Source organism: Caloenas nicobarica, chromosome 15, assembly GCF_036013445.1.
Source record: "Caloenas nicobarica isolate bCalNic1 chromosome 15, bCalNic1.hap1, whole genome shotgun sequence".
In the NCBI taxonomy this organism is placed as follows: domain Eukaryota; kingdom Metazoa; phylum Chordata; class Aves; order Columbiformes; family Columbidae; genus Caloenas; species Caloenas nicobarica.
In genome coordinates, this window is record NC_088259.1 from 9,591,461 (window position 1) to 9,614,793 (window position 23,333).

Sequence of the window (23,333 nt, forward strand, 5' to 3'; positions counted from 1 at the left end):
TCAGCCCCAGGGGTCACGGTCTCCTCTGACCACATTCATCTCAGGGCTGGCAGCTCCTCTTCTGCTGAGGTTGCGCTGGCCTTGCTCACAGCTTCCTGGAGAGCTTGACAAGACCCGCTCCTCCCACGGTGTGAGCAGCTCTGGTTCAGCACGAGCAAGCTGGTGTTTGGCTGACCTGCGTTTCACCATGGCTGCTGAACTGAAACAGGGGCTCGGTGCTTCTTAAGCTAAAGCATGATGTGACCCAAGGTGAACTTCAGCTTCCTTGGAGATAAGAAATACTGCTGTTCCTCTGGCACTGATGCTTCCCTTGGACCTAGAGTCTGGTGTGCAAAAAAGATGTGGACAGGCTGGGGAGCATCCAGAGAAGGGCCACAAAGATGATCCAAGGATTGGGAAGCCACCACGTGAGGAAAAGCTGAGAGAACAGGGCTTGTTCAGCCTTGAGAAAAGAAGGTTGAGGGGAGACCTCAGCACAATGTTCAGTATTCACAAGGTGGCTACGGAATAGATGCAGATGCCCTTTGTACAAGGAGTCCCATGGAAAAGACGAGGGGCAATGCGGACAAGTTTCTCCTGGGGAGATTCTGATTGGACGCAAGGGACATTATTCCCGATGAAAATAATCAGCCATTGGAATAATCTCCCCAGGAAAGTGGTGAGTTCCCTGACATTGGACACTTTTAAGATTCAGCTGGACAGGGTGCTGGGCCAGCTTGTGTAGACTGGGCTTTGGCCAGGAAGGGTTGGACCAGGTGATCCTTCTGGGCAGCTCTGAGGTGTGACAAAGAATGGCTCCATTCCAGAAAAAAAGAGAAAAAATTTATTATTTTTCTTTATAAAATATCTCCAATAAGTTATATAGGCAAATATTTAAATTAAAATAAATTAACTCCGCTCTATGTTGAGACACGCGACTGTCCGCAAAGTCAAAGTAGGATTTGTGTTTCTTTGAAAAAATATGCCCTAGATCTCCGATGTACGATTTGAAAAAAATATCTATGCTTGGTGAGGAGGAAGGCGAAATCTGCGATGGATAGACGAGGTTAAGGTGCGGTGCTGAAGCTGCCTGGAGCCGGTGGCATCTCCACATCCAGCTAAGTGCTGAGAGCATCTTCATCGTCGCTCCAGTCAGGAGGAGCGTCCGTCCCGAAGTACCGATCGCCAAAGTTCCCTGCGGGGAGAAAAAGAGAGATGCAGTCATGGTGCAGCTCTGCGGGGAGCCCTGGAACCCATCAGCCCCCCAGCAGGCAAGGAAACAAAAGCAGGTTTTATCTGACAGCTCGAACAGCATGAAAACTTGTGTGGCAGCAAAACTGGAGCAGCCTGGAGGCTGTTTTAGCACCCGGTGGCAGGGGTGTTTCCTGGCACAGCGGAGGTGAGGACAGAAGAACACGCTGAGCTCGTTTCGGATGAGCTTGTTGAAGGTGGTGGCTCAGGGAAGGAGTTGGGTGCAGGTTTTTGCTCCAGCTGTCCCAGCCCAGCTTCTCCACCCGGGGCCGGAGGAGGCCCAGGGCACGTGGAATGGCTCCTTCTGCCAACACGGTTACAGCCGCATGACAGCTCTCGGAGAAGGCATGTCGATCCCAACACCCACGTGGCAGCAGGACCCCGCAGTGGCAGTGAGTTCTCAGGTGAAATAAGGTCAGGCCTAAGTTGCTGTTTCAGCCAAGGTTTCACCTCTTTTGGTGAGCGGGCCAGAAGCACCGAAAACCCCCCTGCAACAGGTCATTCCCACCCAGATACTCACCGATGCCGGGGATTATCCGGAAAAGGTCGTTCACCTTCTTGTCCACAGCTGTGGTGATGATCTTCACGCGGGGGAAAGCATAGGCGACGGAGTGGACACCCATCTCTGCCATGAGCAGGGAGAGGAGGAAGATCTTGTCTTCTGGGACATCATGATCCTACAGGAAAGGCACAGAGACAGCTGGGGTGAGGGTATCTGAGGCAGGTTGTGGGTCATGGCCAGTGAGGGCCTTCCTGGACCCACTTTCCCTCCTCCCCTCTCTGTGTCCACTGGGGTCACTGGGCACAAGACCAAGAGACCAGCTAAATCCAGGCTGTTACCACACAAGGAAGGGACAGTTTCAGTGCAAGGCCCCTCAGCATGGACGTGGCTGGTGCTTTGGATGCTATTGGGGGGGAACCACCCACCACGGCAGCTTGCCCGACACCCTCGTACCAGCAGCACCCGCACCGCCATCATGGCTGCTGCGCCCGTGGAGACCGTGCAGTCCATCAGGATGACGTGGTCTTCGCTGATGTCCTTCGGCAGCCGTAGGTAGTGGAGCTGGGCAGGGCGGAGAGAGATCAGCTCAGAGGCCGCAGGTGAATGGAACAACCCCAGCCCTTCTCTTAGAGGGGTGGAGGATCTTCCATGTATCATGTGAGCCAGCGTGTGCCCAGGTGGCCAAAAAAGGCCACCAGCATCCTGGCTTGTATCAGCACCAGTGTGGCCAGCAGGCCCAGGGCAGTGACTGTCTCCTGCACTGGAGAGGCCAAATCTCAAATCCTGGGGTCAGTTTTTCGCTCCTCATGCTAAGGAAACCCTTTAGGTGCTGGAGCGAGTTCAGAGGAGGAGAAGGGGCTGGGGCACAAGTGTGATGGGATTGGCTGAGGGACCTGGGGGGTTCAGCCTTTACCTCCGGCTCGCCCGTGTTGCAGTTGGTCTGGATGAGGATGGTCCCGATGCGCACGTCCTTGCACACTGCTCGCAGCGCTGGCTCCATCGTCTCTCCCGCTCGCAGGATCGACACCCCGGTGATCTGCAGCACATGGCAAGAGTGACTGGGAAGGCACGGTGCATGTACACACCACCCCAGTGTGACATTGGGCCTCAACAGTCAAGGATCCTAATGGACAACCCCGAAGCGCATCCCTTCCAAGAGGGTTGTGCTGCTCCCAGTTCAGGCTGCCTCTCTCAATGGGACAGCAGCAGTGGCACAGTGACATTGCTGGTGGCATCCCTGGCCACCGATCTGCCGTCTGTCCCAATGATACAGGGTATTGTGTTCATGACAGCAGGCACCAAACCCAGGCCTCACCCCAAGAAAACAGGGGTGTCCTCCCGCTGCATCCCCAGGCCTTTTGATGTAGCCCCATGGCACAAGGTTAATTAGTTAATCGCTTCCACTTACTTGCTTCCCACTGTACGTCCTCCCTTCGTAGTCCTGTCCCTGAGGGGTCTGGACTGTGCAACTCTACAAAAACCATGACAGGAGTGTTACCAGGGGCTGTGATGTGGCTTCCAGAGCCCTGGTACCGGGGAGCAGCTGTGGGCTGTTCTGACTCCTTGGAAACTGAGGCTGGACAAAGAATTGTCACCCAGGGGCACATCAGTGCTCAATGGCTCAAGGGAGCCCTGTCCCATTTTAACCGAGAAGGAAAGGGCTGATACACGGGGAAGGCTGGAGGAGCAGTGTCAGGACTGTCCCAGCTCCCTGGGAGTTACAGGTCAGGAATCAGAGAGCAAGCACGGCACCCGGTGCCCGTCCTCCCAGCTGCACCCCCAAACCCACCTGGAAGGGGAGCAGGGAGAGCGCGTGTTCAATCAGCAACCGCATCAACCTCTTGGAGTAGAAAATGAACTCGTCTCTGCTGGTCTCCTTGTTTCTACAGAGGAGGGAAAGCCACCGTGAGCTTTGGACCAAGATGTGCCCCAGGAGATGCTGGCAGAAGTGCAGGGCTGTGGGGAGGAGGGAGCCCCTGCCCCTCTCTGGCTGTCGGGGTCTGGTTTGCACGGGGCTTGGGTAAAAAGCAGAAAAATTGTTGGCAAGACCATGGAGCAGAGCTCCTGTAGCCAGAGGCCCACCACCATCTGTCCTGTCCCATGTCCTCAAGCTGTAGGGATGGGGCACAAGTGGGGTTTGGGAGCCAAGCCCCATCCCACCCCTGGCGGGGCTTTACCTGATGATGGTGTGCATGCCCCGCACTTGAGGGGTGCTCTTCAGCACGCTGAGCGTCTGAGGAAGGGGGTGGCACTGGTGGGCAGAGGCCAGGGCAGCCCTGAAAAACCAAAAACACGGTCAGAAGGTCTCCAGGTGAGGCTGGAGCACAGCACATGGCCAGAGCCGTCCTCCCAGATGTCCCCTCACACTGCAAACGCACAGCAGGGCCATCCAGCACAGCCGAGCGAGCGGCCAGCCCTGCTCCCATGAACGGGGACGGTTGGTGGGACCAGGAGGACCTTGCAGCCCAAGGACCTGCTGTTCCTGCTGGGCAGCAATCCGCGGTTGGCCCATCTTGGTTTCCCCTGGTTGGGAAGAAAGTGGAAAAGAAAATTAAAACCTCCTGCTGCTCAGGAGTCTGATTTGGGAGCGGATCCTGAACTCACAAGGTGAGGAGGAGCCGCTTGGTCTTCTCTGCCCTACAAGTGCCAGATGTCACCGGGAATGGGACAGGGCCGTGTCAATCAGGGCAGTGTCATGGGGATGGCTGTGCCCCCCGGCGAGGGCTGCAACGAGGCCATTTCCGAGATAGTCGGATTCAGAAATAGTCGGATCAACACTAAATTGGGAACAGTTTCAAGACTTTACGGCTGGACAGGACTGGCTTTGTGTGACTCATCTCCACACAACTAATGGGGCTGGGAGCTATTCTTGGATCAAGGGAACACCGTTCACGGGGAAGCGCACAATGGAGCCCCATTAGTCACCTCTCTCTTTGAGAGCGGCAGTAATGAGATGAAGGTCACATCTATCTGGCTTCCACAAGGCTGGGCAGGATGGACAAGAGACTTTGTCTGGGAGGAGGGCTGGGGTCTGAAAGCTCACGAACGTGCCAGCGGCTGCGACCCGTCAGAGAGATGCTGGGAGGGGGAGGAGAGAGCAAACAAACGAAAGCTCCGGGTGATAAAGATTTCAAATCAAGCAGAAACCTGGATTAATTGCACACGCACGCACAGAGGCACGCAAGCGGAGAAGAAGACAGAGAAGATGACTGGGTAGGAATGGAGGAGGGCAGGACTAGATGACTTGAGGCCTCCATCCACATAGCCATCTCCTGGTCTTGGCCACCCAACACCAAACGAGACATTCCCAAGGCCTGTGGGTACTTAAGGGCTCCTTCTCGCTTTCACCAGCTCCAGTCCCGCGTAGCAGCAAAAACCCCTATGTAGGGAATGCTCCTGAGAGCCAAGACAGCTCATGGCCATGCAGAGCATGTGGGACAGGTTGTGCTCCCATCACAGGCTTGGTGACAAGCCCAGTGCGATCCCGCAGACCCCACTGCCCATTTAAGACAAGCAGCCCTCAAGGCCCCAGATCTGCCGTTGGTGAAGCGAGCTCACTCCATTAGTCACCGCAACTCGGGTTAGCTGCCTTCAGAGAGGCTCCTACACCGGCACTGTGCTGCCAACAGCCCCCCCGTCCTTCCTCCTGCCAGACCTGGCTTGGGGACAGAACCTGGGACACATCCTGGGGACACAGGTGCCAACCAGCCCAGCCTAACCCCTCGTGACACAGAGCTGAGCTCTACCTTTGGCAGATGCTGCTGCCTGCACAGAGGCTGCCTGCTCCTGCGGGAGACAGAGATCAGCCGCCAACAGAGCCAAGGTGACAAACCGCTGTGCCCCAAACCAGAGGAGCCGGGGGGCTCGTAGCCCATGGGGCCATCTCCCACCCACCCAGGGCACACGCCTGGGCTTGTCACAGCCAGCTCTCCTCCCCGTCACGGCCAGGTCCGTGTCACAGCATACCACCACACCAGTGGGACGGGCAGCCCCTCTCCTGCCCTAGTCTCTGGTGCTGCAGGTGAATGCAGTGTCACCCGGCTCCTGCTCCCTGCCGCAGATGCCACCAAGTGCTCCTACCCCCCGCGTGCCTGGGAACACCTCCCCTGCACCTCGAGCTGTCACCAGGACCCCGGGAAACACTGTCAGCATTTTGTCACTGAGCTTTCTGCACCTTCCTGTGACACCCACGCAGGGGCTGGTGCTCAGCGTGGGGACGGGGAGGTCTGACTGCAGCCCTACTCAGCGCTGGACGGTCCCCAGGGTGCCTTCTGGGGGAACAGCAGCAAATCCTATTTTTGGGGTTGGGATGAAGATGCTCTCTCAAGCCCCTCACCCCGGTTTAGTCTGCAAAGCCCCCGCAAAGCAGGACCCTGTCTGCCCAAAGACCCCCAGCTTGGGTTAGTAACACGGCTCACACGGCACAGCCCTCATCCCCGTTCCCCGGCGTTAGTGTCACAACCAAAACACAGCCGTTAGAATTGTCTCCTCACATATCCCAGCGCAGCTTCCTCTGGTCACCAGGTGGGAGGGATGTTCAAGGGAGACAAGACAGGAAACACGAGAGTTTAAGGGGAGGGGGACAAACACCACATGAAACAAAGGAAAAAGCACCATCATTAGTCAAAGGGGGGAAAAAAAAGCCCTAATTGATCTACGGCTCTTGGACCTGACCAGTGCCTGGGCCGTACAGACCCCAGGGCTCCTCCCGTGGTGACCAAGTCACACCACAGCTGCTCTTCATGCCACCAAACTCCATCTGCTCTCACCGGCCCGGAGTCACAGCAGGGACACTGTCCCATCTCTGGCCCAGGTGGTACCACACCCCAACATCTGCTGCAGCTGGAAATGCCCAGCCCTCACCCAGGGCTCTGCTGCAACCCCAGAACAATCCCAGGTGCTCAAGGCCAGGCTTGCAAGTACTTCATCCACCCCACAGGGCTGCCCATCTCCTGGCACACTGGAGAGAGCACCTGCACAAGCCTCGGAGTCTCTGGAAAGCCGAAAACACCAGGAACAGCAGGAGAAACCCGGCTCTGAACCGAACATCACAACTTCCCGGGAAGACCTTCCTTCCCCTGAGCTCACCTGAAACCGCCCTGGGATCACCAGCCCTTGGAGAGGCAGAGAGAAGAGTTTGGCCTCTCTGGCAGCCGCCCCAATGTCACCTGCAGTGAAACCCCTGGCCCGTCGCTGCCAGCAGGGACAGAGGGAGCAGGTCATTGCCACCAATCCCAAGAGCAATGCTGCCTGTCCCTCCCCCTGCCAGGCAGGACCACAGCTCAAAATTCAGACGAGCAGCCACGAGCACGTCAAGAAAAACATCTCACTTTGGAAACTTATTTCTTCCCCCCAGAACAAAAGCTTTAAAGGAAAAAAAGAAAAGAAAGAAGACAAAAGAAAGAAAGAAAGAAAAAGAGAGAGAAAGGGGTGAGCATCTCTCAGGAAGGCTTCAGGGAACATCCTCAGCTCTTTGTTGAGCATGCTATCAAGCGGGAAGCAGACAAGAGACATCCAGCTACAAAGGAGCTAATGCAGTCAAGGCATTTCAAACACGTACAGCGGCTGGCTTTCATGGCTGACATTTCAAACAAGGGCTATTAAACTGCGCCACGGGTTGATATTTAAAGACACAATTGGCAAAGGGCATGGCAAGCTGATCGAGACCTTGGGGGTGGGGAATATTGATTGGCAAGAGGAATTCAGCTGAAAAGAGCACAGGCTCCGAGAGCTGGGCTTGTTGTTGAAATAGCGTGGCAAAAGGGATGGAAAACAGGATGGAAAATGGGCTTGGTCCAGCTCCTGCTGCTGGGCTGGAGGAGAAAAACTCACCTGGGCATGGATGGGAAGAGAGTGCCAGGGCATAACTGCACCTCCAGCACACGCACCACAAACACAGCGGGAGCTGGACAAAAACCACCCCAAGTGCAGGATGCTGAGGCCTGCCCTGCGCTCCAAGGGAATGCAGGGGAAGGCAGCGATGCTCCTCAGCAGCCAGCAGTTACAGGACGAAAACGAGGCTTGCAGGTCCAGAAAACAGCACCACTTTCTCTAAACTCCTCCAAATTCACACATTTGATGAGCTGAGAGTCGGGGAGCACCAGGACCAGCGAAGCAGCTCGGACTGGAGCCAGATCTCAGCGTCCAGCTTTGATTCTACCAGCTACAAAGGCCTCACTGCATCCCCACAGCCACCAAAAGGCAGCGACATCAGAACACCAAAAGTGACATTTAAATGAAGCCGCTCAAGCCAGGAAAGTGGGGAACTGTTTTAGGTGAAAAGCCCTGTTTTCCAAGCGCATCGTGCTGGAATCGCTTCTCTCCATCCACCTCGCTCTCTCGCGAGCGCAGAGCTGCAGAAGAGCCGATGGGAAACCACAGCAGCAGGAAAAGCACAGGGACTCCAGAAGCCTAAACAGATTTTTTTGCAGGAAATTTTTTCCAGGCTTTCTGGCAAAGTCATAAATGGAAACCACGAGCCTTAAGCAGAACCTAAAAATGTCAGTGGTTGTGGTTATCAGCGAGTTATTTCTGGAGGTCAGAGGTACCTTTCCAAACCTGCTAGCATTATACTTTCTTGACATATTATTAAATACTTGATTTTTAAGGTGCACAAAAAGATCACCTGTACCAAGTGCCACTTCAATTAAAGAGGAGAATCCCTGGAGAGAAAGGAAATTTTATATGTGTATATATACACACATACATGTGGGCATATATCCATATGTACATGCACACATCAGTCTACTTTCTAGTGTTATTCCTGCAATTTTTTAAAGCAATAGACTTCTCTCCAGGTTAAAGAGCACCTTCCCACCTGGCCCTCCAGACACACGGGGAAGCTGACACTGTGTGCAGGGAAATGTCAGGCCCCATGGTGTTACACAAGCAAACAGAAATAAAATAAATCACTCAGTTGCCTAGTCTGGGAAACGAATGGCTTAAACAGAAATACATAAAGCAGAGTCTTTTCCTGTTCATCTGAGGTACTTAAAAAGCTTTTAGTATGCCAAATGTAACATTACTGGAGTTAAGTGTCTCCATTTGATGACAGAAGTCTCAATGGAAACCCATCTGCAGTTCTGCATCCCCTTTGCTTCCTAGAAAAACACCTGGAAGCTTCTCTGGCTGCTTAAAGGGAGCAAGAGAGCTAAAGTCCCACCTGGATCCACATGCTGAGGAGGTGAAGTAAATCAATATATACCTTATAGCATCCACGTGCAGGTACTGAGAAATCAGAAATCCTACTGGAATGGGGCATAAGTATTTTCTTACTGCAGGAACGTGGGTACCTTTCGCCATCCCTGAGCTGCTTTGCTTAATCTAATAATTGAGGTTTAATGATGTTTAATCATCAGGGATGGAGAGTGGCTCTGAACAACCATTTGTCTTACAAGGTCTGGAGCACTAGTGTGATGGGAGCGGCTGAGGGACCTGGGGGGTTCAGCCTGGAGAACAGGAGCTGAGGGGAGACCTTCTGATCTCTGAACTGCCTGAAGGGAGCTTGGAGCCAGGGGGGGTCAGGCTCTGCTCCCCAGGAACAAGCGCCAGGACCAGAGGAAACGGCCTCAAGTTGCACCAGGGGAGGTTGAGGCTGGGTCTTGGGAACAATTTCTTCCTGGAACGGGCTGTCGGGCATTGGAACAGGCTGCCCAGGGCAGTGGTGGAGTCACCATCCCTGGAGGGGTTGGACAGACGCGGAGATGAGGTTCTCAGGGACATGGGTAGTGCCTGGGTTGGGGTAACGGTTGGACTCAATCATCATGAGAGTCTATTGCAACCAAAATGTGAGCCTATGAAGGGAAATACGAGAGAATCCCAGGACACAAACCACTCCTCTTGCAGAGATCAGGGGTCCCCAGCAAACAAACCTGTCCCTGCCCCAGCTCCAGGGCTCTGTGCTCAAGCTGGTGGCACCCTCAAGGGTGACATCCCTGTCCCCACAGCTCCCAAAGCCAGGACAAGGTGACCTTTCGCCAGCTTGGAGCGTGACACGGCCGAACGTTACGTGAGCCGTGGGTCTGGCCTGCGGGTCGGGGTGAGGCCAAGCAGTGCCTGGCATTGGAAATGCCTCGGGCTGCACAGACAGGACAGGGTTAGGGGCTCTTACCTGACACTGAGTTCACGCTGCGGCAGCAACACAAAGACACAATGCAACCGGTATTAAGCATTGCCAACACCAGGGTCGTTTCAAGATAAAAGAAAAGGAAAAATAGAAATATTTTCCCCGCATTCTCATGTAGCCTTTTCCCATTCTTCCCTTCCCCAGGTAATGAAAGCCCCCCCAGCCAGCCCCTCGCTGGGCTCACACAGTGCTCTGGGGAGGAGCTGCCGTGTTTGCTCGTGTCCAGCGGGAGCTTTCCCGGCCAGATTCTCTCCAGGGCCTGGGAGAAACAGCCATTTCCCCCTCCTGGCCTGTGCCCATGGCTGTGTGCTCTCCTCAGCCTGGTGCCAGTGCTGATATTGGGGCTCTGATCCTCACTCCTGGTTTAGAAACCAGCTTCCCAAACTGCCAGAGCTCAGTGCCATCAATCCGGGCAGTCAGAAAGCCCCGACTGTGCAGAGCTGGGTGCTCCGGACGGGGAACTTCCAAAATTCCATCACACCTTTGCATCAGAGCAGTTGCTCCAGAGCGGGCACGAGAGGCACGATGCTACTGCGTGCCAGCTCCATCCTGGGGCTGAGCAGCTCCTGCTGGCCAGCAGCTCAAAAAGCCCACAGGAACCAAGCCCTTGGCTTTCAAGCACGTCCATCTCCAGGTCACGCTCCTTCCACCTCCCAGGACATCGCTCTGAGTGTCTCCACAACTTATCACAGCTACAAACGGGCGGGAGGAGACTGTGCTGCTCAGGGAACAGCGACACACAACAGTGTCACTCGATCGAAGGGTCCCAGGCTCAAACCACTGCTCAGGGCTGGCCCAGGACACATGAAGACGACTTGTTAAAACCAGTGATGGGGAAGCGATGGAGCCTGTGCCTGGAGCGGGGCATCAAATGTGAAAGACTTTGGGTTTTGAAACCCACAGGCTGCACCCAACACAGAAAAGTGGGCTCTTGGCTGGAAAGACCGTGCAGCAGCGCCTGCGTGCGGTTGAGGAGGAGAAACCAGAGAGATGAAATACCGCAGGGTTTGGGGTGATGCTGGCCCAGGGAGGGCACGTCACTCAGATCACTGGAGGATGGCTGGTTTGTCCCCAGACAATTTGCTCTCCCAGGGAGGGAAAGCAGCTGCTGCTGGACCACAGCTTGCGGAGGAGCCTGGTACTACTCAGGGCACAGGGAAAAGGCAGCGACCTTCACCGAAACGGAGGGAGCAGGGCTGGGAGGAGCCCATGGGGACAGCCCCACAGAGCCTGGAGCACAGAGGGACACCGGGCCATTGCCACCCTGGCACCCAGAGCTCGGCTGCCTGTGACACCACTGCTGCACCAGCACGGCTGTTCCCCCAGTGACACCTGGGGACCTGGCAGCTCTCACCTCTTCCAGCTGGCTGTGGACGTGCTGCACGATCAGGTCGATAGCCACCGTGTTCCCACTCCCTGGAGTGAACCGAAAGCAAGAGAGAGACAGCCCAGTCAGAACCACAGTGCCAGCAGGGCCTGAAACACATTTCTTAGAATCACAGAATAGTTTAGGTGAGAAGGGACCTTCAAAGGTCCATCTAGTCCAACCTTCTTGCCCAGGCTCGCTGCTATGTTCAAAAATCCCTTCCCTAGCAAAGTATCATCCAGCAGGAGACATTCCTGCTACTGTTAAGTTCTTACTTAGTAGTCTACTATTGCACATCTACAAGTCACCTCTGGCTTTTAAATCACTAAGCTGCAGGAGCTGGTAGGGCAGGAGACGGGCTGAGCGAAAAGCACAGAATTTCCCCAAGGAATATGCTTTTGGCCAGTGTTTGGGGATGCTCAACTGGAGTGACCTTTGCTTTGGCATGGGACAGCCACTCTTCTGTCCTCGCCAGCTGGAGGGCGGTGGGACCAGCCAGCAGAGCTGGGGACAGAGGGACGGGGTCTTTCAGGTCCCGCTCGGGACCTCGGGCAGGTCGGGGACGCCCTGGGCAGGTACCTCGGGGCACGACGATGTCGGCCAGCCGCATGGTGGGCTGGATGTACTGGTCGAAGGCGGGCTTGACAAACTTGTTGTACTGCTTGATGACACCCTCGATGTCCCGGCCACGCTCGCTGATGTCCCTGCGCAGGCGACGCACCAAGCGGATGTCCGAGTCTGTGTCCACAAATATCTTCAGATCAAGGAGCTGGAAGGAGAGGGGAAGGAACAAACCTCACCAGGTTGGAAGTGTCCCTCAAACCAACCTCCTCCACCAACCACAGCCAGAAGGCTGAGCCCCGTGCACAGCACACCACCAGTTTAACAGAGCTTGCCTCAGCTCAGTTCTGGAAGGAGCTTTGCCCCTGCAACCCCTGAACGTGAACCCGCCTGCCAGCACAGGTGCTGCAGTGAGTCCCTTGCTGCCACCTGCCCCTTAGTCTCATGTCCCCTGAGAACTCCAGACCCTGTCTCCACTTCCAAGCAGCCCCAACACTTCAACTGGATCATAGAATCACAGAATACCAGGTTGGAAGGATCATCTGGCCCAACCTGTCTTGGTAAAAGCCCGGTCTAGCCAAGCTGGCCCAGCACCGTGTCCTGAATCTGAACAGTGTCCAGTGTTGGGGAATCCACCTGTTCCCCAGGGAGTTTATTCCAGTGGCTGATTGTTTTCACTGTGAAAAATTTCCCTCTTGTGTCCAATCAGAACCTCCCCAGGAGCAACTTGTCCCCATTGCCCGTCTTTTCCGTGGGAGTCCTTGGAAAAAGGGCATTTCCATCTATTCTTTAGCCACCCTGTAAATACTGAACACGGTGCTGAGCTCTTCCCTCAGCCTCTTTTCTCAAGGCTGAACAAGCCCCATTCTCTCAGCCTTTCCTCACGTGGCAACTTTCCAGTCCTTGGATCATCTTTGTGGCCCCTCTCTGACCCCTCCCAGCCCATCCACATCTGGTTATTCAAGAGTGAGGAGGAGCCCAGAGAAATTAATGTCCGTGACACAGACCAAGCGGCTTAACCTCGGAGCGCTGTTGGGTTAACGCTGGAGGGGATCCAGGCACAGCAGCTCAGTGCATGACATGGCCCGTGGGTGCCAGAGACACAGGGATGTCAGAGGAAACTCCCGAGGATTTATCCGGCTGCCCACTGGAGGTCATCATTGCTCCAGGAAAGTGCAGCCCAAACGCTCGCTTGGCAGGGAAGGAAACTTTCTAGACCAAGCTTGGCTAAGTCTGTGCATGCCTCAGTCCCTCCTATAGCACTTCGCATGTATCCAAATAATTACCAAGAAAGCCTGAAGTGCTGGATGAGTCCAGCCCAGGAACGCCAGACTTTGTGCAGCAGAGGGAGAGCAGACTGTGCTTCTGGCTGTGCACACTGCAGTATGCAGGGGGACTATTTCTAGATAGATTTATACACCAGCACTGCCAGGCACCAGGTCACCAATCGGCTCCCAGTTCCTGGGAACAAATGGCTGCATGAAAGGTTGAACCAGATGATCCTTGTGGTCCCTTCTGATCTGATATTCTGTGATTCTATGATCAAGGTCCCTGCTGATATGCCTGACCTCTGCTGGGGCCTCTTCCCTTACCGCTGCAAGAGTCGAAACTATTTCTCCTGCACAGTGAAGCAAGAGGGTCATCTCCCTGCTGCTGACCCTCAGAAGAAAGTGTGTTCCCATGGAGGGCTGGTTTGTAGATGCTGAAGCACCACGGGAGGTGGTCCTGTCCTGGTCCTGTCCAGTGGTGCACAGGAGCCCCAGGGCACCCAGGACTCTTTGCTCGCCATGCGCTGGGATTGAGGCTGTAGAAGGTGGAGCTGGAGCCCTCGTCCCTGACAGGCTTTCCCCAAACCAACCCCAAACCCTTCCTCACCTTCAGGAGCTCCTTGTCTGCGAATGCCATGATGCCTTCAAAGATAATCACGTTGGCACCATAGAGGGTTTTCTGTGGAGTCAGAATCGATGTGGTTAGCAGAGAATGTGTGTTCAGAGCTGCCCCATGCCCAGGTATCTCTCTGGGTTGTCAGTGACTGCGTCAGCAGTGCTGCTCACCTGAAATATGCACCCTGAGCCAGACACAGACCAAAGGGCGACTGCCCGAGTCTGCCTGCAAAAGGCAGGGGCTAGGGGGGTCCAAACGGCTCCCCCTCTCCTGCTTTGGTAGTCCCCCACCTTGTCCCTCTGTGTCCCGTACCCATTCCTTCTTCCGGCTGTGGGTGGTGAAGTCATAGATGGGGATCTTCACACTCTTGCCTTGCTTCAGCTTCTTCAGGGTGGCGATGATGAGGTCAAAGTCGAAGGCGTCGGGGTGGTCAAAGTTGAAGTCGTTGCTGGCTGCCTGCTCCTGCTGCTGCTTGGTCAACACCTGCCACAAACAAGGGGTTAGTCCTTCCCTCCCCACTGCCGTGCCCAAAACCCTATCCTCCTGCCCCAAGAGCCACCAGAAGGCTCCAGGGGAACCAGGAGGCTGTCACTTCATCAACGTTGTGCTTCCCCATCAGGGGGTTACGCCAAGGGCCATGGCAGCCCAAGGAGCCAGGACGATGCGTGTCCTCACCTTGTAGAAGGAGTCCATGGACAGCAGAACCACCCAAGGGACATCAAGAGCCTCAATGATCATGGTGGCCACTGTGGTCTTCCCAGAGGCGCTGCCTCCTCCTAGGCCTGCCAGGGAAAAGGGGATGAAGCCACCGACCCCAGGATCTGCCTGTCCAGCCACAAGCTGGAGCCCACGTCCTGCCCTGTTTCACTAAGTTGGGGGAACCTCCACAAAGGGAGATCAATAGGCTCTACAAGAGAGATAATATCCTTGAAAATGTCAAACACTGCGGACGACTGCCAGCAACATGTACAGCAAAAGCTGGGAAACCCTTTGTTAGATGGTTGTGTAACAAGGGGAGAGCTGGCATGAGAACCAGCCTAGACTAAATCCTGGGAACTCGTGACAACTCAGGCAACGAGTACAAGAGCTGAGAGAACAACAAGCAGAGACTGTGTCTGGCGGTGCCTGCTATAATCCACCAGCTCATCTGCGAACCCTCAGCTTCTGCCCAGTCCTACGGCTCACCCAGTCAACCACGGGGACCCTCCCTGGTCCTGTCTGGGCTGAGTAGCTCACAGCCACAGCCCGGAGACAACCTGAAGTTTCCAAGGAGGTTGTGGGGCCGGAATCCCCCCCAAGATCTCCTGGGGAGCCCCCGGGCAGGCAGCACCAATGCTGCCCATGCCACCCATCACCGGATGACGCGCAGAGGTGGGACAGAGCCTGGACACGTGCTGCCGTCCCCTACCTATCACGAAGGCCTCTTTGGACTGTGTCCCGTGCTCGTTGTACCAGGGTGGCCGGCCAGCCGTGTAGATGGTCCTCTTGCTGGTGCGCAGCAGGGGGGGCTCTGACTTGCACTGGCTCGTGGTCCGCTTTCGGGGGGGCTTGCTGGAGCCCACCGCAGGGTACAGCCGGTCCAAGGACTCGGCGCTGCTGTTGCTGGGGATGGGGAGAGGAAGGAGCCGGGTTACTGGTGGTGGGGAGCCCTGCCCCAGTGTTCCCAGTGTGCGGGAGTGGGGTCTCCGGGGGATCCCAGGCTGCAGGGGTAAAGGGTGCAATGGGGCACGAGGGAGGCAACCACAGCCCAGCTGCAGCACCACCAGCCCCGGAGCCTCCGTGACCCCGGGCCATGGACAATACCGAGAAATTCTCACACAGGAGCGGTTTTACCTGGAGAAGGTGCAGCACAAGCATCACTTCCCACAGCCCGCCTGGTTGGGGAATGTCTACGTTAAATAAACACTCCAGCAAGCTCTCAAAAGCACTGAGGGATGTTTTACCAAGGGCAATAACCCATCCTGACGTGCCGAGGGACATTTCTGGGGGATGGGAGCCAAACACGTGGGCTATGGCTTGACCATCCTCATCCCCGCATGCGTAACCCCTTTCCTCTGCCCACCCTGAGCGCTCCACTCCCTCCCAAATCTCCAGTTCTCCCACCCCTGAGGGCTGAAACCCCCAGTGACAACCCTTTGGGCTGGCCAGAGCCCTTCACATGGGCTTCACCGTGCAGGCTGAGCAAGCACCGAGCACAGCAAAGCCCGGGAGCTGCTAAATTCTCTCTCTTATCTCCCCTCCCGCCACAGCCCTGAGGAGGGAGAGGAGAAAAAAACCACCCTCCAGAGCCCTTTTGAGCTTGGCAGCAGGAGAGCAGCGGCTGGGAGGCGATAAGTGGCCTCTGGCCAGGAGATAAGCTGCAGCCCAGCCGCCGGCACGGGGACAGGGGATTATTTATACCAGCTCCCGCTGGTATACCCTGTGCCGGAGGGATGTGCGAAGGGCTCTCTGCTCACGCTGCCTCCTCAGCCGTCACTGCGCTGGAAATGAAACCTCTGCAAGGTCAGAGAGCCCCGGGCACGGAAGGCCCAAAACCCGACACCGCCTGGTACAGCCCAGCTGGGCTGGTCAGGCTTTGCTGCCTCTCAGTTGTTTTTCTTGCTCTTGAAAGGGCTTAAACTGCAGGACTTTACAGATTTGGGGTTGATTTAAAGCTGTTTTGGTATGAAGATTAATTCTCTTCCCCTCCCCCAGCCCTTTTTAGAACCATTTTAGATAAAAATCAGAATTTGAGACCAGCCATCTGTGCGTAAAGCCACCTGGTAACCCCCCTAGCACAGCGGGATCCCTGGCACCCCACCCCTGCGGAGCAGGAGGCGGCAGCGATGCACCTGCCTTTGCCGAACCCCTCCCAGCAAAAGGCCGGTGCAGCTCCTGCCCCTGCACCTGGACATCTCTCACCGACACCAACCCTACGAACCCCCAGACTCCCCACCAGAGCCTGGAGCCACCAAAACCCATCCCAAAGCACAAGCCTATGGGCCAGCACCGGGCACCGCCAGCCTCCGGCTTGCCAAGGGCCACGAACACCCAGAGAATTGCTTTTAAAAAGCGAAGTTGGGAGGTGAGACCCGCCGGGAAAGAAGCAAACCCAGATGGGGTATTTTGGGCTCCCCTCCCACCAGCGATGCTGCAGCAGCAATTACTCCCCCAACACGCTATTCCCAGAGCAGGGTTGACATCAGCCAACGATGCCGGTGTATAAACAAAGTCATTTTGGCTTGATAAAAGCAAGAGATGACAAAGACACGGTTGTTTACCAGAAAACAAAACGGCTCCTTTCATCTGTGTCCCAGCCCTTCTCCTGGGGCCGCGGTTACCCGCCAGCCGAGCCGCCGGTGCCGTTCCCCAGGGATGCTCAGCCGGTTTTCCAACAGAAATACGCACTGGTGCGACAGGCGAGCAGTTCGGGATGCTCTGCCCTTAGGTGTAACACACACCCCAGCTCTCCCGTGCCAGCCTCAGCCCAAGATCTGCACGCTGCGATGCTGAACGAGGCCACGATTCCCAAAGTGACTCTGAGTTTAGCAAAATTCTGTTTTTTGGAGCTGGAGAGGAGCCTGAGCAAGAGGCTGACGTCTGCAAGGTGTCCCACCTTTGTTCAGCATCAACACAACCCAGCTCCTGGCAGGGACGAGATTTGGACCCCGACGGCTCTGGCTGAGCCCAGAATTACAGGCTGTGCCCACAGGTGACATCCCGTGTCCCCCTGTGTCACCTCTCTGCACACCGGGGTACACAGAGGTGCTGGCACAGAGGGATCCAGCCAGCAGCTCCACGTCAAGGAGCTGTGGGGACAGGGACGGGGACAGCACGGAGTTGTCGTCCCCGGCACCCTTGGAGCTGCTCTTGGATGTAGCATGTTAACCGTGCTTCAAGAGCTGCCCTGCTTTGCCTCTTCTCAGCCAAATACTTCTAGACTTTCACCAAAATCCCGGTTCTATAGACATCTATCTGTACCATCCGGATCGAGACAAGAGGTGGATATTCTAGACCTCTTAAGCCAGCGTTTCCCATGATTTATCTCAGATAAGCATGGCTGCGGGGAGGGCTCTGGGGCTGCCCCAGAGTCCTGCAAAGGTCAGGCGTTTTCTCCTAATGTTACACTTCAAGTTTTGGAGATGTTTTCCGTGGCTGCCTTTGCCAAGAAGGACTTTCCTCCCAGTCACCTCGCAGCCATCTCCTTCTGCCATTTCTTACTGTCACTTTTTAAAAACCTCCTTGCAGCAGCGACAAAACCCATGCAATGCCCCTACCTGCCAGGTAAAGCATCCAGAGGATGGAAATTCTCTATTTATAGCTGAAGTTAATGCCACTGCTGTGACAAAAGGACGGTCCTTGTCCCACGCAGACCCTCCCCAGCAGAGCGTACCCTGGCATTTCAGCAGCACGATGCCACAACAAGGCAAATGTAAAGGGAAACATCACCCTGGACTTGGGAACCCCCCTCCTGCCAAAATTTCCTGGAGGACTCGGCTGCCACCAGCTCTCTGCAGACTGTCCCCAGCTTTTGGGGACGCTTTGCCTTCCCTGTAGCTCATGCTGGAGTCTGCCAGGAGGAACCCTGACCCTGAGGGGATGCCCAGTGGTGTGGTCTGCTCCCCAAAATGTCCCAACAGTCCCCACAGCCAGCAAGAAAAATGGCAAAGCCCCAAACCTGAATTTGCAAGCAAACAGGAGAGCTCATCCTTGGCACCCCGTAAACAACACAACCAAGGGCTTGGCCTCGAAAATCCACCTGCCGAGCCCCTACAGGCACCCGTGTGGCTCCATCCCTGTCCCCCGGGACACTGATCCTTCCTCCAACTGCTGCCGGCGCTTTTGCAGCCTCGGCCGGGCACCGGGAACACGGAGGGTTCGCTCCAGCAAACCGGGACTGAAAGCAAACAGGTGACAAAAAAGTAAAAAACCCACCCAAAAACCACAGCAAAGGAGGAACTCACCCGACATCCGGCCCCAGGGCCCAGCAGCCTGATATGCGGACGCTGGAGAAGGCCGGGGGGCTGCTCATCTCCACCCCGACGCCGGGCAGAGGGTGTCACCCTGTCCCTGTCCCCCGGCACTACCGTGGTGAGAGGGCGGCCGTGCCGGCGGGGGTCCCCGGGCGAACCCTGCTGCACTGAGCCATGCACAGGAGTGTCCCCCTGGCACAGGGCCCACAGGGACGGGGTGACGGGGACCCCCCAGCAGACACGGGGGCTCGGGATGGGAGGATGGAGGAGGGCGAGGAGAGCGCTGGCGGGGGAGCGTCTTTTGCTGGGAGCTGCTGAGCGGTCAGCGCACATAAGAGGATAACTTAACCTCAAGATTACGTTCATTACCTGATATTAATAGCACTGGCTTGATTAAAGAAAAAGCGGGGGGGTCGAGGGTGGTGAAGTGACACCTCCCCTCACCGCCCCCCTGCACAGGCAATAAACACCGGCCCCCCCCGCGCCTCTGCTCCCCGGAACAGGGCTCGCTCGGCTGACCAGGACATGGGGGCTCACCGGGGCTCACTGGCGCGGCAGCTCTCCCACCGCCCGGTAAGTGCGCGGCCGTGAGCACCGGCAGCTCCGGGTGCCAGCGAGGAGGGGGCCAGGGCGGGATGGAGGGGTCCCCAGCTGATGGATCTGGCCGGGGCTGTCGGTGCAGGACGTGTCCCCCTCCCGGAGCCGCCGGGGAGGGGGGTCCAGCTGGGATCCCCCCTGGCGCTCAGCTCCCCTGGGACGAGCTGCCCCTCGCCGTCCCCTCAGCCCGGAGTAAACAAGTGGGTGAAACTCTACACCCCGGGGCTGCGGGCGGCTAAGAATAACGTCCCGCTGGCGGCTCAGCCCTGCGATCTGCTCGCTCAGCCCCCCCCCGCCAGCTGCCCCCCCCGGCCATTCCAGCTCCTCTCCCAGTGCCAGCATCCCCGGGGGGCCGGGAGCCGGGGCACCCAGCACGGAGCCACCCCTGGGGACACTGCCAGCAGCTGAGGGGCAGGATGCCCAGCAAGGGGGGGATGGCCGGGCACTGCGGTGGGGGGGGTCCCAGCACTGGCTGCTGAGAACGGGAATGGGTGGCGGAGGTGACACCCAGAGGACAGGCAGGCAGCAGCAGGATCTGCCAGGGATGTGGCTCATCGTGACAAGGTCCTGCTGTCACCAAACAAGCCCCCAGCCCCCCCGGCACAGCGAGATGAGAGCTCGGCTTCAGCACACTCACCCCCACGGGGGGGGACGGGGAGGATGCTCCCCCCACGCTCAGCACCAAGCAACATCTGGAGATGGGGCTAGAGGTAGGGAGAAGGGCCCTTCCTCCCCCTCCCCAAAGCACCAGGGCTGTTCCAGAGGTGGGGGACACGTGCTGCATCCCGAAAACACAGGGGCACCGGGCACGGCTGCACCGGCCCCCCCGCTCCTGTCCAGCAATAGGACCAGCAGAGGAGAGCATCACCCCGAAACATGTCTCAATGATGCCAACACTACTAGAGACCAGGGATGGGGCTCTGGCACCCAAACGGGGCTGCGGGACGAGCAGGATGGGGACAGGGGGGTTCAGAGGTGACCTGTCCCCAGCGCTGCTGCCCCGACGCCAGCAAAGCAAGCGACGATCAAAGGAACACTTTCCATCCTGCGATTTCAGCACGGACTCCCCTTTCTCTGTAAAAGCTCTTTCAGGAGTTTAAAAATAAAATCCTCTTCCGCTGCGATTTCTATTCTTTCTCACTGAAGAAGCAAAAAAGAAAAGGGACAAGCAACTTGGCGGCGAGGAGCCCTCGCCAAGGCGACGCTGTTCCTTATCGCACGCTCCCCAGTGCCTTTTTTCCTGCCTTTGTCTAAAAGGTCCAAGCAAGGGCAGCGACTGCCCTGACTCCCCCGGTGGGACGGGAATCGCCTGCGCTGGCTCTGCGCCCCGAGCCGCCCGGCACAGCCCCCGCACATCGCCGCTGCTTCCCGATTCCCTTCCCAGTTTTGGAGCTCTCGCAGAGGCCAAAACTCCTGGGTTTTGGACTTTTTTATCCTTCTAGATTATTTTTAAGTGCAAATCCCTCCTCTGTAATCGCAGCCTCCAGGAGAAGGACTTAAAATTGGGAGGAACAGGAGAGCGGGCACAAGGGCTGGGGTCCCCTTTGCCTTCCGGGGATGGAAAGCTGCTCGGCAGGTTCTCCTCAGGATTTAAGGACAGAAACTGAATTGCACGTCCCTTTTCCCTGTTTGCTCGCTGTAACCTGAATATTGTCACTGGATCTGTATAAAAAAGCTCAAGACACAGCAGACCCACATCAGAGGGGTGCCTGGTCCTGCAGGAGAGGGTCCCTTCTCCGCCTTCCACCCCTGCAAGCTGCACTCATGGGCCAAACCTGCTTCCCTCCGTCTTTGTGGTCTTTGTTGGGCCAGACCTGCATAAGCCAGCCCTCAGCTGGGCTTTTAATGTCCTACGGCAGCTTTAACTTCAGCCGAATGTGGCTGCACCGCAACAGCCGGGTGCAAAAATCCTGGGGACCCGCACCAGGAACCCCCCATCCAGGGTGAGATGGGGCCATATCCCACCACTCTGTGAGCAAGACGGGCTGGGGGGTAGGATTGTACAGGGAGGACACAAGGAAAGGCCTTGGGATGGAAGCACCCCGCCAAGGGACAGAGGGACATGCCCAAGGGATGCAGGGACACGCCCAAGGGATGCAGGGACCCTCCTGCCACCCCAGCGCCAGCAGCTCCAGGGTGCCCTCCCCGCGCCGCGTCCCTCCCGCCGACCCATGGGACGTCACAGCCGCTCGTCCCCGTGCTCACGCCGAGCTCTGCCGCCGCGCTGCCCTGGGCACAGCCACCCGGCGCAGGACGGGGCACCACGGGCAGCTCGACGCCCCCCTCGCCTTCCTCAGCTCTACGAAGGACGATTCCTAACGACAAAAGGACAAACATTTCCCTCTTCAAAACCAACTACCTCGCTGCTATTTATACTGAGCGAGGGCTGCGGGAGCCGCGTGGTCAGGCTGCCCGCGTTACTCATCTCCCTGTTACTCCAGGCTGCTCCTTCCTCCCCTGCCTCATCCTCATCCTCCCTGCTGCCGCCGCTGACTACCAGGAAAGGCAAAGGCAATGTTGTCACGGGCAGCTGCCGGCTTCGTATTTAGGTAGCAAAACATGCGGGTTTGGCATCGATTTTGGTGGAGCCGGGGTCAGTTGGTGCCATGGGGATGCTCGGATCCCGGTATCCTGCAACCAAGGCTGCTTGCATCCCCATAACCAGGTTTGCCACCGCTCCGGTGATGCTCCAGAGCCAATTCCCAGGTGTTTGGTGTTTGGGAGCGTTCATGCTCCTCCACACCTGTGGATTGTGGTGAAAATGGGAGTGGGAAACAGAGAAAACACCTGAGCGGGGAAAAAAAAAAATGCCTGTCTAGTGTGGATTTTTTTGTAGTGTTTCCCACTCCACCAGCACCTCGTGCTTGCTGGAGCTGACGCATGTGCCAGCTCGTTTGCAAAAGGGCTCTGCAGTTCATCAGCTGTGAAATTAAGGAGGAAAAGAAAAAAAAAAAAAAAAAGAGAAGGGAAAAAAAACCAAAGCCAAAAACCAGCTAAACAAAAAATAAGCCCAGTTCGGTAAAAATAGTGGATAAATGGTTGCGTGATGGGAAGGATCCGCAGCGTTGGTTGCTGGGATGGGAAAAGGCAAAGGGCTCGTGGGAAGGAGCGATGCGATCGGGCCCACTCGCGGAAGTGCCGCCGTGGGACGGGACCGGGATCGCGCCGCCCCGGAGCCGCCGGTCGCGGTCCCGGTCCCGTCCCGGGGGCGGTTTGTGCCGGGGGGCGCTGAGGGGTCGTTACCTGTCGCGCGGATCCTCCGGAGCCCCCTCGGCCGCCGGGGCCGCGGCCATGGCGGTGCCGGCAGAGGCGGGAGCGGGCGGGGAAGCGGCGGGGGCGGCGCTGCCGCGAGGCTTCCCGGGACTTGTAGTGCGGGACCGGGACGGGGACAGGGTGCGGGGGTGGATGGGGGTGCTGGGGTGGATGGGGGTGCTGGGGGGTGGATGGGGGTGCTGGGGTGGATGGGGGTGCTGGGGGGTGGATGGGGGTGCTGGGGGTGGATGGGGGTGTATGGGGGTGCTGTGGGGTGCAGGAGGGTGCTGGGGGTGGATGGGGGTGCTGGGGGGTGGATGGGGGTGCTGGGGGGTGGAGGAGGGTGCTGGGGGTGTATGGGGGTGCTGGGGGGTGGATGGGGGTGCTGTGGGGTGCAGGAGGGTGCTGGGGGTGGATGGGGGTGCTGGGGGGTGGATGGGGGTGCTGGGGGTGGATGGGGGTGTATGGGGGTGCTGTGGGGTGCAGGAGGGTGCTGGGGGTGGATGGGGGTGCTGGGGGGTGGATGGGGGTGCTGGGGGGTGGAGGAGGGTGCTGGGGGTGTATGGGGGTGCTGGGGGGTGGATGGGGGTGCTGTGGGGTGCAGGAGGGTGCTGGGGGTGGATGGGGGTGCTGGGGGGTGGATGGGGGTGCTGTGGGGTGCAGGAGGGTGCTGGGCGTGCTTTGTATTTGGGTGGGTGCTGTGGGGTGGGGGGGATGCTCTGGGGGGTAGGTAGGTGCAGTGGGGGGCAGATGGGTGCTGTGGGCACGGGTGGGTGTTGTGGGGTGCACATGGGTGCTGGGGGTGCAGGTGGGTGCTGAGGGGTGTATGGGGGTGCTGGGGGGTGCATTTTACTGTATCACACA

The 23,333-nt window shown here is 57.3% G+C and overlaps 1 protein-coding gene and 1 long non-coding RNA gene across 6 annotated transcripts; one reads left to right on the forward strand and one right to left on the reverse strand.

Annotated features, from left to right (window-relative positions):
- Positions 1-800: 800 nt before the first annotated feature.
- UCKL1 (uridine-cytidine kinase 1 like 1) lies at positions 801-22,558 on the reverse strand. 3 transcript variants are annotated; one of them, XM_065645332.1, is made up of 15 exons: positions 22,461-22,558; positions 15,077-15,270; positions 14,344-14,450; positions 13,981-14,151; positions 13,660-13,731; positions 11,803-11,992; positions 11,212-11,273; positions 6,226-6,245; positions 3,910-4,008; positions 3,522-3,615; positions 3,141-3,203; positions 2,646-2,768; positions 2,186-2,293; positions 1,751-1,907; positions 801-1,174 (listed from the first exon to the last, which is right to left on the reverse strand). In XM_065645332.1, the coding sequence occupies exons 1-15, from the start codon at positions 22,508-22,510 to the stop codon at positions 1,098-1,100; spliced, it is 1,587 nt and encodes a 528-aa protein (XP_065501404.1). In that variant the 5' UTR covers positions 22,511-22,558; the 3' UTR covers positions 801-1,097. The 3 variants fall into 3 exon arrangements, with proteins under 3 accessions (XP_065501404.1, XP_065501402.1, XP_065501403.1); XM_065645330.1 differs by lacking the exon at positions 22,461-22,558 and adding an exon at positions 18,612-19,101; XM_065645331.1 differs by lacking the exons at positions 6,226-6,245; positions 22,461-22,558 and adding exons at positions 9,843-9,859; positions 18,612-19,101.
- Positions 18,951-21,646, forward strand: LOC135994635 (uncharacterized). Of its 3 annotated transcripts, none has more exons than XR_010607027.1 (3): positions 18,951-19,193; positions 19,760-19,927; positions 20,015-21,646. It is a non-coding gene; the product is annotated as an uncharacterized LOC135994635 (long non-coding RNA). The 3 variants fall into 3 exon arrangements; XR_010607025.1 differs by having other exon boundaries at positions 18,957-19,193; positions 19,782-19,927; XR_010607026.1 differs by having other exon boundaries at positions 18,960-19,193; positions 19,803-19,927.
- Positions 22,559-23,333: the final 775 nt, after the last annotated feature.

Excerpts from the sequence above, each read along its gene's own strand:
- UCKL1 (XM_065645330.1), bottom strand. The coding sequence starts at position 18,679 with ATGAGCAGCCCCCCGGCCTTCTCCAGCGTCCGCATATCAGGCTGCTGG. Across the intron at positions 11,993-13,659 it reads CAGACAAGGAGCTCCTGAAG|CTCCTTGATCTGAAGATATT; the intron begins GTGAGGAAGGGT and ends CTCTCCTTCCAG. Across the intron at positions 1,908-2,185 it reads TGGCGGTGCGGGTGCTGCTG|GATCATGATGTCCCAGAAGA; the intron begins GTACGAGGGTGT and ends CCTTTCCTGTAG.